This window comes from Fukomys damarensis, unplaced genomic scaffold, assembly GCF_012274545.1.
Source record: "Fukomys damarensis isolate Sample0158 unplaced genomic scaffold, DMR_v1.0_HiC HiC_scaffold_28, whole genome shotgun sequence".
Lineage (NCBI taxonomy): Eukaryota > Metazoa > Chordata > Mammalia > Rodentia > Bathyergidae > Fukomys > Fukomys damarensis.
In genome coordinates this window covers 41,115,787-41,132,906 of record NW_022900940.1, presented here as the reverse complement: position 1 = coordinate 41,132,906, position 17,120 = coordinate 41,115,787, and the positions used below count along the sequence as shown (strand labels likewise).

The 17,120-nt window shown below is 43.3% G+C and overlaps 1 protein-coding gene across 14 annotated transcripts in view; it reads right to left on the bottom strand.

Annotated features, from left to right (window-relative positions):
• Rft1 (RFT1 homolog) overlaps positions 1-17,120 on the bottom strand; it is a 69,066-nt gene that overhangs the window by 44,434 nt on the left and 7,512 nt on the right. For all 14 annotated transcript variants that reach the window (XR_784083.2, XM_010643056.3, XM_033757084.1 and 11 more), the window contains exons 3-8: positions 16,691-16,807; positions 15,189-15,378; positions 14,161-14,262; positions 8,892-9,029; positions 2,947-3,025; positions 61-111 (exon numbers count right to left, since the gene is read on the bottom strand). Coding sequence is in view for 13 of the 14 variants with exons in the window: in XM_010643056.3 (XP_010641358.1) it covers positions 61-111; positions 2,947-3,025; positions 8,892-9,029; positions 14,161-14,262; positions 15,189-15,378; positions 16,691-16,807 (677 nt within the window). In the remaining variant the exon portion in view is untranslated. The remainder of the gene's footprint in view (positions 1-60; positions 112-2,946; positions 3,026-8,891; positions 9,030-14,160; positions 14,263-15,188; positions 15,379-16,690; positions 16,808-17,120) is intronic.

The window sequence follows — 17,120 nt, the reverse complement described above, 5'->3', positions numbered from 1 at the left end:
TACAAAACATCTATTAATAGTATTTGCCTTTAATTAAAACACTACAGAATTTTATCTTACCCTGGTCGCCAAAATTTAATATGTTAAAAAATGTCATCACATATCGCTCACCTAGAATAAAAGGAAAAGCAAAATAATCAGCTTTTAAGTGCAGACTCATTTCTTACTTCCTTTTCTCTTATCATATATCAACTTTTACTGTTCGTAAATACTCTCAAAGAAGAAAAATCAGATAAAAACACATTAGTTGTTCTAATGCTGATTTCAAATTCCATAATAATTTGGAAAGTGCTGAGGGCTTTATTAATAGCAAACTTCCAGGCCTGTTAAATTAAGAACCAACAGCTAATAACATCAGTCTAACACCTTAAAAAATATTAGGAGATGGGCTGGGGATTTAGCTCAGCGGTTCGGTGGCCTGCCCATACCTCGGGACCAAAAAAAAAAAAAAAAAATTAGGAGATTACTAAAATGTCAATAACGAAAACGACTGTCCCAAGTCTTGAGGTCAGAAAACTGAGATGTAAACTAAGAAGGGAAATGTCTGTGATAATGGGCACAAGCTCATCCACATTTCCTCTAGGGTAGATCTGCTCTGCAGGCTCAGGAAATCCCTGAAATCTAAGACAGTCTAATGTCTTCCAGTGAAGACACCAACTGGGCCCCACTGCCCCTCAACCCTCACCTCCACCCCTGGTTTTCGTGAGTTCTTGTTCTTGAGTGAGAAGCACTGATCACTATAGAGACAGAGTACTGAATACAGTGGTCCCTTGACTATAAACCCAATTCATTAGCGAGGGTTGGCTGTAACTCAAGTTGGTCAACTGAAGGCTCAGGCTCCACTACAAAGCCTTCAAAGTCTCTCTCCTGTGTACAGGCAGAGATCAGTGTCCTTAAGAGAGACAATGGCCCAGGACTTCTCAATTAACCCCACAGAGGGGTTAACTGTAATGTTCCTTCGAGAACTCTTTCAGGGTTCTTTCAGGGTATCTGAAAGACCATCTGGAAGCACAACTGGCTGGTATTTGGGTCATAACTCAAGACTGTAAGCTGAAGCTAAAATTCCGGTCATAACCCAAGCTGTTCATATTTCAGGCCAGTTCTAACTCGAGGGTCCACTATAGTGCCCACAGCCTCATGGTCAAATCCTTACCTCCTGGCAAAAGGAAAACATCAAGAGGCTAGTTTCCATCTTCTTTCAAGTCGCTCCTCTCTCTGATCCTGTCTCCTACAAGTGTGTGGAGCAGGGACCTGTGCTAGTGCTCCCAGGCCTGTATCTCTGTGCTTCTCTGATCCACCCTCCTAGCCAATAGTTCCAGCTTTTGTAAATAATTGGTCTTCCATATCTGGAGGTTATGCATCCAAGGATTCAACCAATTGCAGATCAAAAATATTCACACACACACACACACACACACACACACACACACACACACACAAGCCAGGTGTGGTAGCACACACCTGTAATCCCAGCACTCTGGAAAGCCGAGGCAGGAGGATGGCAAGTTCAAGCCCAGCTGGGCAACTTCAAGATTTACAGAGACCCTGTCTCAAGATAAAAACTAAGAAAGGTCTGGGGATGTAGCTCAGTGTGAAAGCCCTGGGTTCATTCTCCAGTACCACAAAACAAAACAAAAAAATTGCATGTGAACTGAACATGTACATTTTTTTCCTTATTGTTATGTCCTATAGTATACAGTATAACAACAGTATACTAGGGTGGAGATTAAGCTCAGTGGCACCACACTTGCCTTGCAGACACAAGATCCTGAGTTGAATCCCCAGTACCAGGGGAAAAAAAACAGGACAATAAAATGATGTCTGGCGTGCTGGTGCATGCGTGTAATCACAGTGCTCTGTGGGGTTGATGCAGGAGTACCACAAGTTTGAGCCTATCCTGGGCAATCTAATGACTCTCAAAACAAAAAAGTTTTTAAAAAGTTAAATAAAGGACTAGGAATGTAGCTCATGATGAAGGCCATGGGTTCAATACACACCCAGTACAGCCAAATAAATAAGTCATGGTTCTTTTTTCTTTTCTTCTTTTTTTAAAAGAAAAATCTAATTCTTAAAAAAGTTGAAAAAAGAACAAAATTTAGGATAGGATAAGGTTATTGGATGGTTTATTTTCCAATTTTCTATAATTTGATATTTTCATAATAAACATACTAAAATGATCTAACAGGGGTTTTACAGTTAGAATTTGCTATGGTTTGAATATGAAGTTCCCCCAGAAGCCCATGTATTAAAGGCTTGGTCCCAACCCATGGTCCCATTGGAGGTGGTGGAACCTTTATAGCACAACCACAGTTAGGTCCTTGGGACAGTTCCTTGAAGGAGATAATGAAACTCTAACCTCTTCTACCTCTCTTTGGTTCCCAGCCACCATGACACACTGTACTGCCACAGTTTCAAAGCAATAGGGCCAATGACATGGACTGAAGCCTCTGAAACCGTGAGCCAAATAAGCCTTTCCTCTTTCCAGGTTGATTCTCTCTGGTATTCTGTCACATTAACAGAAAGCTGATTAACAGTCTTGGATTCTAATTAAACTGTTCCTCACTACAGTAGGCCCCTAAAGTTCTATAAGCTCATGAACTTTCAGTTCCTGCATCCATAATAAAGGAAAAATATTTTTTTATTGTGTGGAGAGATTTAAATCAGATAACTTAAAGCATAAAACTGGGCCAGAGATTTAGTGCAGTGGCACCATGCCTGCCTCACAGGTGCAAGCCACAGTTCAATCCTCGGTAGCAGGAAAAAAAAGCATAAAACTAAATAAATCTTGGTTTCCCTCTCCATCTAAAAATAAAAACAATCAAAAAATGGCAGTCCTTTGCCAACAGTGCTCCAGAAAGGTGGATGGACCCAGATAATCAGCAGTCCCGTAAAATTCCTTTGTTTCTACTATGATCCCCTGGCTGATCAGAGTGACCTTTTACTTACCTTCTGTCAAAATTTGTTTCAAGAAAGACTGTTTGAAAAAACTCCAAGTCAATTTAGCCTCTTTCCAATTTACAAAAGCCTAAAAGAGAAAACAAAAAAGCAGAACAAAACATTCCAGGCACTTCAAGGATAACAATAAAATGCTACCAGAAAAAACAATTTATTCCAGTCCTTAGACCCAATGTGCAAAGTCCCCACGGAATCATTTAATGATCAGCACACAGAGGCACCCACAGACACTGGGAAGGAGTTTACATCGCTGCTAGAGTTTGGACCTCCAAGCCCCCAATGGCCATGTATTGAAGGTCTGGTCCTCAGCAGCCCACAGGGGAAGAGGCAGAAGCTCTCAGAGGGGTGTTGCGGGGAGGGCTCTGGCCACTGCTGTGCGCTCTGAAGGGAGCTGCAGGGTTCCAGCCTCTTCTCTCTCTTGCCTCTTGGCCACGAGGTAAGCTGCCCTGCTCTGCTGCACCTCTGTGACAATGTGCTGCCTCGCTACAGGGCCCAAACTGAAACCTCCAAACTGTAAGCCGGAATAAGTGGTTGCTCTTTACGAGCTGATTATTTATTTATTTTCATTTTCATTAGCACATATATGCAGTACATAGTGATTAACTCACTGTGGGGAGTTGGTACATGTATTTATAACACATCGTAACTCTTTTTATGTACCTTTCTCCTCCTCCCTTTCCCTGCTCCCTCCATTTCTTGATCTACTTCCCCATTGCAAAAGATCTATCTCCTTGTTTCCTGTTATCTATCTTCTAATTTGCTGTTTATTTAGACTTTAGGGTTCTCATGTAAGAGAAACCACATGATATTTTAGCTTGTGTGTCTGATTTATTTCACTTAACATTATGGTTTTGAGGTGCATCCGTTCTCCTACCAATGACTGAAATTTATCCTTCATAGCACAGTAGTGTTCCATTGTGTATAAACACCACATTTTCTTTATCCATTAATTTGTAGGTATTTGTTATAGTAACAGAAAGCTAACTAAAAGATCACTAAACATGAAGATGAAGGCTGTAGGGTTAGGTCCAAGAGTCACAGAGACCCCTAAAGAATTGCTGCTGTCCCCTTGGAGGCCCAGCCTGTACCCTGGCTACATCTGATACATTTAGCTTATTGTGTTCTTAAAAAAAAAAAAGTCTGAAAGTCTGGGGATGTAGCAGAATAGCAGAGTGCTTATCTAGCATTCATGATCCCCTGGGTTTGATCCCTAGCACTACAAAAAGTTTTTTTAAGTGTCTGAAACATGCCAAGCTACAGAACAAATTCTGTTCCATGTACCCCACACCTTAATGCCCTTTCTCACCAAGTATACGAAGTGTGCTCGTATATTTCAAAAGAAATTCAGCCTTCCCAGGTCAGGCAAATCACTCAGAATTGGTATGACAGAGGAAAGAATAAAACAAAACTTCAGATATGGTCCTTCCAAATCTCCCAAGGGCCATCAAACTGCCTACTTCCTACAAGCAAAGAGGGTAGAAAGAGGAAAACACTTGGGCACAGCCAAGGTCAGCTTGTACGAGACAGGTGTCCTCAAAGCCAGAGAGCGGTCACAAAATGGAGGAGTGGGGTGGCCACCTGACCTCCCCCAGTTCCTTCTGGGGGTCCCTCACACAGGCATCCGATGACTTCTGAATGGTAGGGTTCCAATGGGTCTTTGGAAGGGAAAGAGTGGGTCACAGTCCAAGTCCATTTCACCTCTCCAAAAGGTGAGTCTCAGCCATGGAAAGGGGCTCACGGGCAGCCTGGAACTTACCCCAGTCATATGGGCCCCCACTGTTGGCCTGAAGCTCACCTGTATAGAGCAAGGCTGTCTAGCAGAAATGTAATTTTTAAATTGTTCAACAGACACAATGAATAGGAAAAAGATACAAATGAAACTAATTATAATATATTTTACTTGATCTAAATATTATACTTTTGAACATGTAACTAATGTAAAAAATATGAGTGGCATTTAACATTATTTTTTCCATATTAGGTCTTCAAAATCCAGTGTTTCTTGCACTCACAGCTCATCTAAGGAACAACCACATTCCAAAAGGTTCTATATCCACATGTGGCTGGCAGCTACCATCATGACAGGGAAAGTCTAGAGCACCTCTGAAAGCAAGGGTCACTGCAGTCCCCATTCTACTCATCCACGAGTTTATGAATCTTACTTCTAAACATGAGAAGGACAGGTCTGAATCCACCCAAAGTGCAGTACCTGCAGGGTATCACTGAACCTGGAGCGGATGCCAGGGTAGCTCTAGCTCCAGGGAAAATTTTCCACAATGAGAAGGAAACTGGGCCAGCAAATGCTTACACCAGGCCATCACCAGGCAACTATCACCACTAGGGGACACTGTGGACCACTCATCTTTAACAGTGGCTGATTCTGCGCCGTGTTGGCTCACCCCTGTAATCCCAGCACTTGGGAAGGTGAGGCAGGAGGATCGCTGTGAGTTCAAGACCAGCCTGGACTACACAGTGAGTTCCAGGTCAGTCTCAACTACACAGTGAGACCCTGTCTCAAAAAACCAAAACCGATTCTGTGCAGTCAGCTACAGGGAATTCAGCACCAGGGAAGACAGGGGCAGAGCACCTTCCCTCTCACATGACTCTCTGCCCCTTGCCATGCTGGTCTTTCAAGGGGTCTGCACAGAAGTACTCATGGTTTTGGTTTTTTTTTGGTTGGTTTTTTTGTTTGTTTCTTAGTTTTTGTAGTACTGGGGATTGTGCGTGGGGCCTTAACCCTGAGCTACGTCCCCAGTCCTTTGTTTATTTTTTATTTTGAGACGGGCTCACTTCAGCTGTTCGTGCTATGTTCGAACTTGCAATGCTCCAGCCTCAGCCTCCTTGACTGCTGGGCTTATAGGCGTGCACCACACATCCAGCTACCTGTGCTGTTTTCAAAGGAAATAAAAATTACAGATTGCCAATGAGGCTATTGTGAAGCCTACTTGCTAGTTGCTTATGAATGGGTTTGGAAAGATGACTGAGCTTTTTAGAGAAAAAGTTCCTCAAAAGGTGGTATCATGACAGTGAATCTTACCTGAAAGCTTATGCCAAGAATTCCTCTCTTCTAAGACCTTCAAATTAATTAGGTCCATGAAGCGATGGCCATACTGCTTACTATTGCAAAGTGCTATTAAGGGATAGACAGGCAGTATAATCCAAGGCTGAGATTGTTCTCAGGGTATATAGGTGGTATAGAAGAGGAAGCAAATTCTGCAGACTTGTAACCATTCTATTTAGAAAAAATTTGTCACTTGGCTGGCCAAAGACCAACTTCACAAAGTCAGGGTGGTACTACTGAGCTGTTCTAAAGAGACATGAACTTCTCCAGAATCTCCTAGCAAACCACAGCCTTGTTGTACTGACTGGAAACTGAGGCTCGGAAGACAAAAGGTGGTTGTCAGTGACTCTTCGAAAGGTCTGGAGTCGAAACTCAGAGGCTCATCCTGCCTTGGGCTGAATCAGTCTTCCACTTCCCAAACTTTTCTGACTCAGGATAATCAATTAGCCACATCCTTCCCACACTGACAAGAGTCACCGGAGAGCCTGAGGTCCTGGTCCTCCCTCTGCCCATACAACACTTACTCTCTCTCTCCTGTGCCCCTTGCTCCGCCTATGCCAGTTGCTCCTGGGCCACAGACTCAGCCCCAGCCTTGTCCATCCTCCCATCTGCATTTGTCTCCCTGACATTCTCTTCACTTCTCACCTGGAATTGCCACAACCTCCTTTCTGAGCTTCTTTGCCTCTTTCTCTCTAGCCCACTCTTCTCACTGTAAGTTTAGGCTTCAGCAGGCATATCTGACCCTCAGCCCATAGTCTGCTTGCCCTGTTTTCACAGATATGGAAGTTTTGCTGCTTACACACATTAACTGTATTGTATATGCAGCCCAAGACAATTCACCTTCACTCATTGTGGCCAGGCAAGCCAAAAGGGTGGCCATGCATGCTTCAGAGTCAAGCCTGGAGGCTGGAGCTCAAAGTGCAGCTCCCTGACTTAGTCCAAAGGCAACAGGTCAGATACCTAACAATGCTTTGGTTTTCTCATGTGCAAAATGGGATCCTCATGGAGCTAGTGTGGGGGGAAAATGAGACCCTACAGGTTATAATGGATGGTCAGCTCCTCTACATAGGCAGTTGGTCCACAGTACTACTTGCTTTTCACTGGGCTCCACCACTCCTGAATTAAGCCCAAACTCCACAGCAATGAGACCCCTACTACCTGGCCCTAGCCCAGCTGGCCCAGTTTACCTCCCTTCATACACTCTGTCCACATTCTGTTTTCTTTCCCTCTCCCCAACCAGGCAACCTAAGTACCAGAGTCATTCTGCATTTCCAATTCCAACACAATGATGCGCATAGAACAGGCCCAGAAAAAAAATTCCCTCCCTGGGGAGGGACGCGGTTTTGAGACAGGGTTTCTCTATGTAGCACAGGCTGGATTTGAACTCACTATGTAGGCTTGAACTTCCTGTGATCCTCCTCCATCTGCCTCCTGAATGCTGGGATTGCAGGCGTGTGCCACCACACCCAGCTTCAGAAAACAAGTCTTTCCTTCCTTGTGGTCACATACACACTTCACCTCTGCCACCCATGTGTCAAAATCCAGCTCAAAGGCAGCTTCCTCCATGAAGCCTTCTGCCGCGCTCCCAGATGGAACACATCAGTTCTCTGTGTCCAGACATGCACGAGGTCTTGTATCAGACTACACAGTGCAGTCAGTTGAGTACCCATCTGATCTCCCACCAGAACGCAAATTCTGAGAGCTGAGGCGCCCCTCAGGGCACATGGCACAGTCCTCAACACAGAACCACCCTGAGTACACACTTAGCATGTCAAAGCCCTCAGCTCTTCAGCTTTACTTAAATATTAGCAGATCTTTCATACTGAATTACTCAGAAACATCAAGGAATACAAAAGCCATTATTTGAGGGGTCATTAACTTATTATAAACCTAGACAAACATCTGTGAAGACAGAATTCTAGAAGAATAGAAAAGGCTACCTCTAATTTGGTCACAATAAAGTGTAGCACATCGAGCAAGCAAACACATGTGGGGAACAGGAAATGCGCCCCTCACAGAGCAGCTCACAGCATCTGGGAGAGGCAGTGTGGCGCTTGATTCTATGCGCACCTCTGGGTGGGAGACATCAGGACTTACTGTGCAGAGCAGGAAACACAAGCCAAATGGACAGAGCGAAGAGATGGGTAGAAGAGGATTGTACTTCACACATCAGCCCCCAGGCTCCTCTGGGTAGGAAAGTAGAGCATGTGAAAGACTGAGCTCACAGCTGATAAAGAAACCACTAGAAGTCATTCCTTGCTCAGAACTCTGCACTGCCTGTGCCACAGGTCACTCCAAAGACACAGTGGAACAGAAACTGAGGAGCACAATGGTTAGAGCCTTGATCTGCTGGCATTAGAGCTGCCCCCAGAATCCCATCCCTGCCCCAAACCTCACCTTGAACAGGTATTTATTTGCTAGTCCTTAACTCTCCCACTCTAAAATAGAAATAGTAACCGTGTCCAGCTGTCAGAGTTACAAGCACTGAATAAGGCATGTAAAGCATTTGGCATACGGCCTAGCACAGTCCTTCTCAAGCGGGAGAAATTTTTGCCCCTAGAGGACATTTTGCAGTGTCTGGAAATGCTTCTGGGTGTTGCATTGGGGAGCAGAGAGGCGGATTGCTACTGGAATCTAGTAAAGTGGAGATGCTGCTAAACATGCTACAGTGCACTTGACAGTTCCAAAGAATTGTCCAGACCAAAATGATACCAGTGCAAGATTTAGGAGCCCGTGCCTAGCACATAACAAGCACTCGATAAATACGTGCTAAACATTATTTTTCCTATTACAACAATAAACCAGTTACAATTTCCTTTTCTCAAGGATAACCATCTTCTGATTAAAATGATAAAGTACAGATTGTATTACTTACTCTGCTTCCTGTAATGCTGGGTAATAGATCTGTTATTCTGGAGACAGGAAGAGTTTGTTGCTTGACTGATTCTGGGGAACTCAGTAACTTTGTGAGATAAAAAACATAGCAAAGCACCAAGACTGCAGTATAAAAAAGCTGAAAAAAAGAAAATAATAGGTCGAAGTTAAACTGTTTTAATATAGGTATAATTTTAGTATGTCTATAAATTTGACCTCAAAGGCCAATCAAGAAATAGAACTGTCCTTGTAGTGTATGAGCTGCCAAAGCCAGCACAAGAAACAGGTCTTAAGTGACTGCATTTCCTGCTGAGCAGTGCCCGTCCTCTGGAAACAGCTGTCCAGCCAGATCCAGCTCCACTGCAGCATCTTCCTGCATCTTCCAGGCACCCTACCCAAGGGGCAGAACAGAACTTCCATGACAGCCTCAAGGCATGATGAAAAGAACAGCAAAATTTTGGGTTTTGTTTCTAACAGTACAGTAAGATACACTGTCACTAACTCCCCCCAAAATTCCCTCTCTCACTTTGAACATACTTATCCCATCATCCTTGTCACTTTCTGAAACAGTTCAGGAAGTCTCCTTTCATGAGCATCTTTGGTTTTGCTGTCATGAATCCATTTAACGGTCATTTTAACTTTGGGAAGAGCCATAAGTCACAGGGCTTCTCATAAACAACGTGGATGAAAACATACCATAATGATTTTGTTTTTGAGACAGGGTCTCACTATGTAGTTGAGGCTGACCTGGAACTCACTATGTGGCCCAGGCTGGTCTTGAACTCACAGAGATCCTCCTGCCTCAGCCTCCCAAGTGCAGGGATTAGAGGTGTGTGCCACCATGCCCGGAAATACCATAATGTTTTCATAAGCCCAACTTTCTGTCGGATAGCACTTAGAAGCAGCATTTTTTTGTACCAGGGATCGAACTCAGGACCTTGCACTTGCAAGGCAGGTGCGGGGCCATTGAGCATAATACCCATCCCTTCCCATTTTTGATCATACTTCATAAAGATGCTCATGAAACAGGACTTCCAGGACTGCTTCAAAAAGTGGCAAGAATTATAGGACAAGTGTGTCTGAAGTAAGGGAGAGTGTTTTGAGGGGGACTGATGACAATGTGTCTTTTACTATAAGAATTTTTTAAAATTAAATATTTACTGCAAATTCTCACAAGATTTTTAGATTAGCTCTCCCACCTACCTAACACACTGTGAAGACCCAAAAATCACGACGGCTGATAACCATCAACCTGCCCTCATCTGGGATTATGGGTTTTCCATAAATCCCAGAAACCTGTGACATTTACGATTACAAAGCAGAATTGAGCCACTGGCTCTTTCCTCTCCACCCAACACATGGGCAGGGTGAGAGCTACTATAGGAGGAGGGAGGAAAGGGAGGGATGGTAAGAGGGCCAGCCTCTCCCTCCACCCAACTCAGACAAAGGAATGGCTTCTGGCCAGGAACAGCAGCCAGGCTTTTGACTGTAGGTTGGAGAGTAACCAGAAAGGGCCCCTTTTACAAGCTCCTCAGCACATACGAGCTCAAGCCCTGGGCCTGCTAGACTCTGCCGTCACCTGGCCTATCAAGGCTTCTCATAAAAAGTCGCACAGCAGGGCCGGGAATTTAGCTCAGCGGTTCGGTGGCCTGCCTTGCAAGCACAAGGACCCGAGTTCAATCCCCGGTACCAAAAAAAAAAAACAGTCGCACAGCAAGAAACACAAGGATTTGCAGTGTAGCAGGCTTAAGTTCCTCTACTCTCCACTCCAACCACGCCACACCGGAGGACAGAGCCCACTATATACCAGCCTTCTTTCAGACCTCGGGCCCTTAAAAGACAAACAGCACTGCTGTGAACAAAACTGCCCAATGCCAAGCACCTTCTCTGCCTATCCTCATTTCCTGCTGACCATGGCCTCAGAGGAAGTGACAACCTATAGCTAAGCTTTTTCCTTTGTTTGTTTTGAGTCAGGGTCTCACTATGTAGTTGAGACTGACCTGGAACTGACTATGTAGCCCAGGCTGATCTTGAACTCACAGCAATCCTCCTGCCTCAGCCTCCCAAGTGCTGGGGTTACAGGCCTGTGCCACCGTGCCCAGACAGCTGGTTCTACAGCTAATCAATGCAAGTGTATCATAACCACATGACCCTTTTTTACTGAGGAAAAATTCACATAATAAAAAAAATTGGGCTGGGGATTTGGCTCAGTGGTTCCGCCACCAGCCTCAAAAGTGCAAAGGCCCGAGTTTGATCCCTGGTACCAAAAAATTAATTAATTAATTAAAATCATAGGTGTATGATTCAACAGCTTCTTGGTACATTCACATTATTGTACAACCAATAGCACTACCTAATTCCAGAATAGTTTTATCGCCCAAAAGGAAACTGCATCCATTAAGCAGTTACTGCCCATTCTCTCATCCCTTAGCAACCACTAATCTGCTCTGTCTCTGTGGACTTGCCTAGCCTGGATATTACATATTAATGGACTCATACTATGTAGCCTTTGTGTGACTTCTTTCACATAGTATAATGCGTTCAAGGTTCATCCATGGTGTACTGTCAGTATTTCATTTTTATGGCTGAATAATATTCCACTCTGTGGAGATACCATATTCCGTTTATCCATTCATTCATGTGATGTTTCTACCTTTTGGCTACTGGGAATAGTGTTATGAACGTTCACACAGTACATTTTTGTTGAAGAAGTATTTTCAATTCTCTTAGGTATAAATACTTAGGATTAGAACTGCTTAGTCTTTTTTTTTTTTTTTGGTACCAGGGATTGAACTCGGGTCCTTGCGCTTGCAAGGCAGGCCACCGAACCGCTGAGCTAAATCCCCGGCCCTGCTTAGTCATTTTTGAGGAACCACCATACTGTTTTTCACAGCAGCAACACTATTTTTCATACCCACCAGCAATGTACTAGGGTTTGAGTTTCTCTACATCCTCACCAACACTTGTTATTTTGTTTTTTATAATAGCCACTCCAATGGACACAAAGTGCTGTCTCACCGTAGTTCTGATTTGCTCTTCTCTGATGACTAGTGCTGTTGAGCATCTTTTCAGGCTAAATGCTTATTGGCCGTTCATCTATATATCCTCTTTGGGAAAACATCTATTCAGATCCTTTGCCCATTTTTTAATTGTTTTGTCACTACTGAGTTACAAGAGGTATTTATTCTGGAATTACCCTCTTATTTGACATATGATAATGGACAACAGGCCAGTTTAAGGATGAACTTGGAGGCAGATATGACAAACGGGACACTGTGGGTGTGGTCATCCACTTCTATGAAGTGTTTCTAGCTCTTAGCCCTCTCACAGACACTGACAGTGAATACCACACAGAAGAGCTCTTGGAAGTTTTTATTTTTTAAATTTTTATTATTATTTTTTTCCTCATTAAGTTTATTGGTACATTTTAGGTATACACAGTAGAGTTATATTCATCTTTGGGATCTTGTACCTTTACATGACAGGTCTTGGTTCTCATTTTTTCCCCATACCCCTGCCCTCCCTTCACCCACTCCTCCCTTCCCTAGAAGTTTTATGGTAAAGAAGCAAATAAAGCCAGGTGAGGCGGTGTAAGTCTGTAATCCTAGCACTGTGGGAGGTTGAGGCAGGAGGATCATGAACTCAACCCCAGTCTGGGCAATGTGGCAAATGAGTGAGACCATATCTCAAAATAAGAAAAGAAAAAGGTCTGAAGATGTAGCTCAGTGTGAAAGCTCCAGGTTCAATTCCCCAGTACCACAAATAAAAAATAATCTCAGAATGAGTCTTGCTAAACTATGACCCATGACAGTGGTGGCGAACCTATGGCATGCATGCTGTAGCGGGCTGTTTGTATCATTAAAAACTCTAAAAGGTTCATCATCACTGACCTGTGATATTCCCGAGTTGGAGTTATGACAGTCAGATACTCATAATGTGAGCAACTTTCCTAAGAGGAGTTACCCAACAGCCAGGTATCTCTGTAGCCTTCATACTCTACTACATAGAATGCATAAAAACAATGATACACGATGAGAACTGTAGTCCTAAATCCAATAAAATGTGGCAGAAAAAAAACACAGATAACGTCTCTAAAACATGCAACTGCTTGCAAACTGCTTTTGCAGGCAATTCTCATTATTTTATTAATTTTAAATCTAGCTCTACTGTGTTCCATATGTTGCTTTTTGCTTAGAACATGGGAAGAATTTCACATAAAGCATTACTAAGAATCTTAATTTGGGGCTGGGGATTTAGTGGTTCTGCCGCCTGCCTTGCAAGGACCCAAGTTCAATCCCCAGCACCAAAACAAAAAGAAACAACAACTCTTAATTTGTCTTCCAATATACTACTAAAAACTACAAACTATTTTGTATTGTAAGATGTTTGGGTAAATATCTAATTTTAGGTTTCATTTTTTAAAATTGCCTTGTACTCTAGCTATATTTTCACTAGACTTAGGAATATGAAGAACTAGAAATGAGATGGAAATGAAGTAAAAATTGCTAAAACTGAAAATGCAACTAGTCTTGACTTGATTCATTTTTTTCTGAATTATGTGAGATTTTTTTTTTTTTTTTTTTTTTTTTTTTTTGGCGGGGGGTACCAGGGATTGAACTCAGGTCCTTGCGCTTGCAAGGCAGGCCACCGAACCACTGAGCTAAATCCCCGGCCCTGAATTATGTGAGATTTCAATCAAAGTTTAAAACAGGCTTGTCACAGTTTCCTCCATCCTGTAAGCAACTGATTAAAAGCCAAGGAAAATAATACATATGTAACTTTATTCCCACCCACCTCCTTAACTTTTTTTCCCCCCTCCATAATAGTATCAGATAATCAAAGATCAGCTTGATATGGGCATGGTCACAGAATGTCTAAAAGGGCTTTTTTTTTCTTGTTTCTTTGAGACAGGGTCTCACTATGTAGTTGAGACTGACCTGGAACGCATCACGTAGCGCAGGCTGGTCTCGAACTCATAGCGATCCTCCTGCCTCAGCCTCTCAAGTGCTGGCAATACAGGCATGTGCCACCACGCCCAGCTAAAAGGGCTTTTTGATGCTTGACAATGTCACTGAGTATGGAGTCCTCGAGGACCCTAGCAGTGTCACAATAGGGCACAACATGGATATGGCAGCCAGAGAAGTGGTGGCAGGGTCTGCCTCTGGCATTACCAGCCTTCCCTACATACACGAATAATGCAAACATAAAACACACAGTAATGGGAACAAGAAGAAAAAGCAGAGAAACACAGACTACATAAGAACTCCTACCTGGGCCAAAGAGAAGATGTACAGTCCCAAGTGAGGCAACCACAGCACAAGCAAAGCTATGAGGATGCTCCTGAGGATTACTGACAAGCTCTCGGCAACCACCTGCAAACACATGGTAAAGGTGCACTTCACAGACATTATCAGAAGTGAAGACACAAGGGAATGACAAGCAGGAAACCCAGAGCTACCCTGGTGGAGGGAGCAGAGCATGGCTGGGCATAACCCCTGCAATGTTTTACTTCCCAGGCTGACTGGTAAGTTCACGCATCCTCAGCGTGTTGTGTTTTAAGGTCCACACATTATATATATAATTTTATACATATTACGTATATTTTTAAAGATGAAAGGTCAGTATTAGTATGCAACTAAATAGAATCTCCACAAAAATCTGGAATGCTTCATAGTCCTCCCAAATTCTTTTTTGTTTTTAACGTCTTTCTAAATTCTGATTTAAACTCATAACCTAATAACTTTCTTACTAGCAAACTGGTTTTCTTCTTCTTCTATCTTTTTTGATTTTTTGAGACAGGTCTCACTATGTAGTTGAGACTGACCTGGAACTCACTATGTAGCTCAGGCTGGTCTCCAACTCATAGGGATCCTCCTGCCTCAGTCTCCTGAGTGCTGGGATTACAGGTATGTGCCATCACGCCCAACTTAAACTGGTTTTCAATTTATAGTATAGCAAAGGTAAACTTCATTTAAAAAAATTTTTTTTTAATTATTTGGTTTTTTGAGACAGAGTCTCACTATGTAGCCCAGGATGGCCTTGAACTCATGTCAATCCTCCTGCCTCAGCCTCCTGTGTGCTGGGATTATAGGCATATAACACCATGTCCAGCAGCAAAGGTAAACTTTAGCTCAGGCCATCTCATAAATTTCAAGTAAATCGACTTAAGTGATCATGTTACCTTTTTCCAAATAGTTTTTTAAGATCCAAGACTGTGAAATACCATTCTCTTATATTTAAAAAAACTACATTTTAATCTTATTCTTCACATTTCCCTCACAGCACACAGTATACTGACCTTGAGCTTGACGAACATATGTGCTTGTGCCAAGACCCAGAAGGGCTCTCCTAGAAGTTCCACCACTGCTGAGAGACCAAATAATACTACTGCAGTTCCATAGTGGGGGACCACATCAGGATGAGGTACTTCAAGCAACTGCAGCCAGACCCAGCCCAGGAACAAAGACCAAAACACACCTAATGGGACTCTGGAAGGGCAGAAAAAAGTTTAAAAAAAATTTTTTTTTTTTTCTTTGGGTACCGGGGATTGAACTTGGGTTCTTGCGCTTGCAAGGCAGGCCACCGAACTGCTGAGCTAAATCCCCAGCCCTAAAATATTAAATTTTAAAACAAATACAAATATGCAGTGAAATAGTAACAGTGAATTAAAGAGTCAAAATAAAAACAGCTACCACATTAATTTACTATTTGTAGGTAAAGCAGGCACTATGACTCAAGCTCTTTATCCCACTGACATCCCACAATGAGCTCCGTCATTATCCCCATTCAGAAGATGAGGAAACTGAGGCCGACAGGCCTGGGGTAATTTGCCCCAGGTCATGAATAGGGAGTCCAGAGCAGAAGCAGGATTCAATCCTGATCTAACTCCAAAGGCTACATTCCTATCCAATGACTCATACTAACTTGGTAAGCAAAAATCCCAGAAAGAAAATGATTGCTGTCTGCACTTAGAATGACTGACAGTATTCAGCAGGTTCTTGAACCCCAAATAACCAACAGTCACTGCACAATATCCTTTCACATGTGTACCACAGAGCACCTAAATGTGACTGTCATTCCCCTAATAAAATGAACACCTATCAGTCCTTCGACAGTCATTTCTGTTGAGGCAGTAAGGAATGATGCGAGAGAAGCATTAGATGGAAAGCTTTTTTTTTTGAGACAGTGTCTCACTAAATTTTTTTTTGTACCAGGGATCGAACTCAGGTCCTTGTGTTTCCAAGGCAGGTGGTGGAACCACTGAGCTAAATCCCCAGCCCTGCAAGAGAAGCATTAGAAAACAGCCCCAACCACCAGCCCTCTGTGCAGAAAAGCCATTATAATTTTTAACTGATAGACTTAGTTTTCAAGGATATTCTAAAAGAATCAAAATCAAAATCACTTGAAAAATCAAAGATGTAATGAAGCCTTTAAAATGCTTTTTAAAATATTCAGTATTTATTAAAAACTCAAAAAAGATTAGGAATAAAAAATGGTACAGGCCAAGTGGGGCCCAGACTGGTGGTCAGGAATAGCAGAAACAGGCTCAAAGAGGACAACACCAGGCTAGAAATCTGGCCCAGAAACCCCACGTAGAGCCTCCTCCCAGCTCCTGGATACCCACAGAGAAAATGACCCGAGACTCTCCACCAAAGCACTCTCCACTTCCTATCACAGGCCTAGCCTCCAGAGACCCACTGCAGACTCAAGCTAGAGACAATTCAGTGTTAGGCAGGTTCTGCTGTTTCACTTACAACACTCATTACTCTGGCCTTCCTGAAACCCATCTCAACAACTCACGTTAGCCACAGGAGGTTGAGGGTCTGCCTCCAGTCCCGCTGGGCACCTCCACTCAGACAAGCTCTGCGGAAGGCCTCTCTGGCCAAGAAGACAGTGGTTGAGTAAAGTAGTGTCAGTCTGCAAAGCAAAAGCAGAAATCGGTAAGGCTTCCGTTTTTTTCATAGGGAGAACTTCTAGGGTTTTTCCAGCAACAGGGAGGAGAAACGGTCTTGATCACATACTACTGGTGCCAAGGGGAATGGCTTTGTGCTCCTACAGGACTTTTCACTTGTCCAATCCATGTGAACAGAGGTAAGAACCAAACAAGACACACATGAGTGTGAGCCTACAGAGTGACATATGAGATAGAAACAGCTACGGGGGGGCCGGGGATTTAGCTCAGCGGTTCGGTGGCCTGCCTTGAAGGACCCGAATTCAATCCCTGGTACCA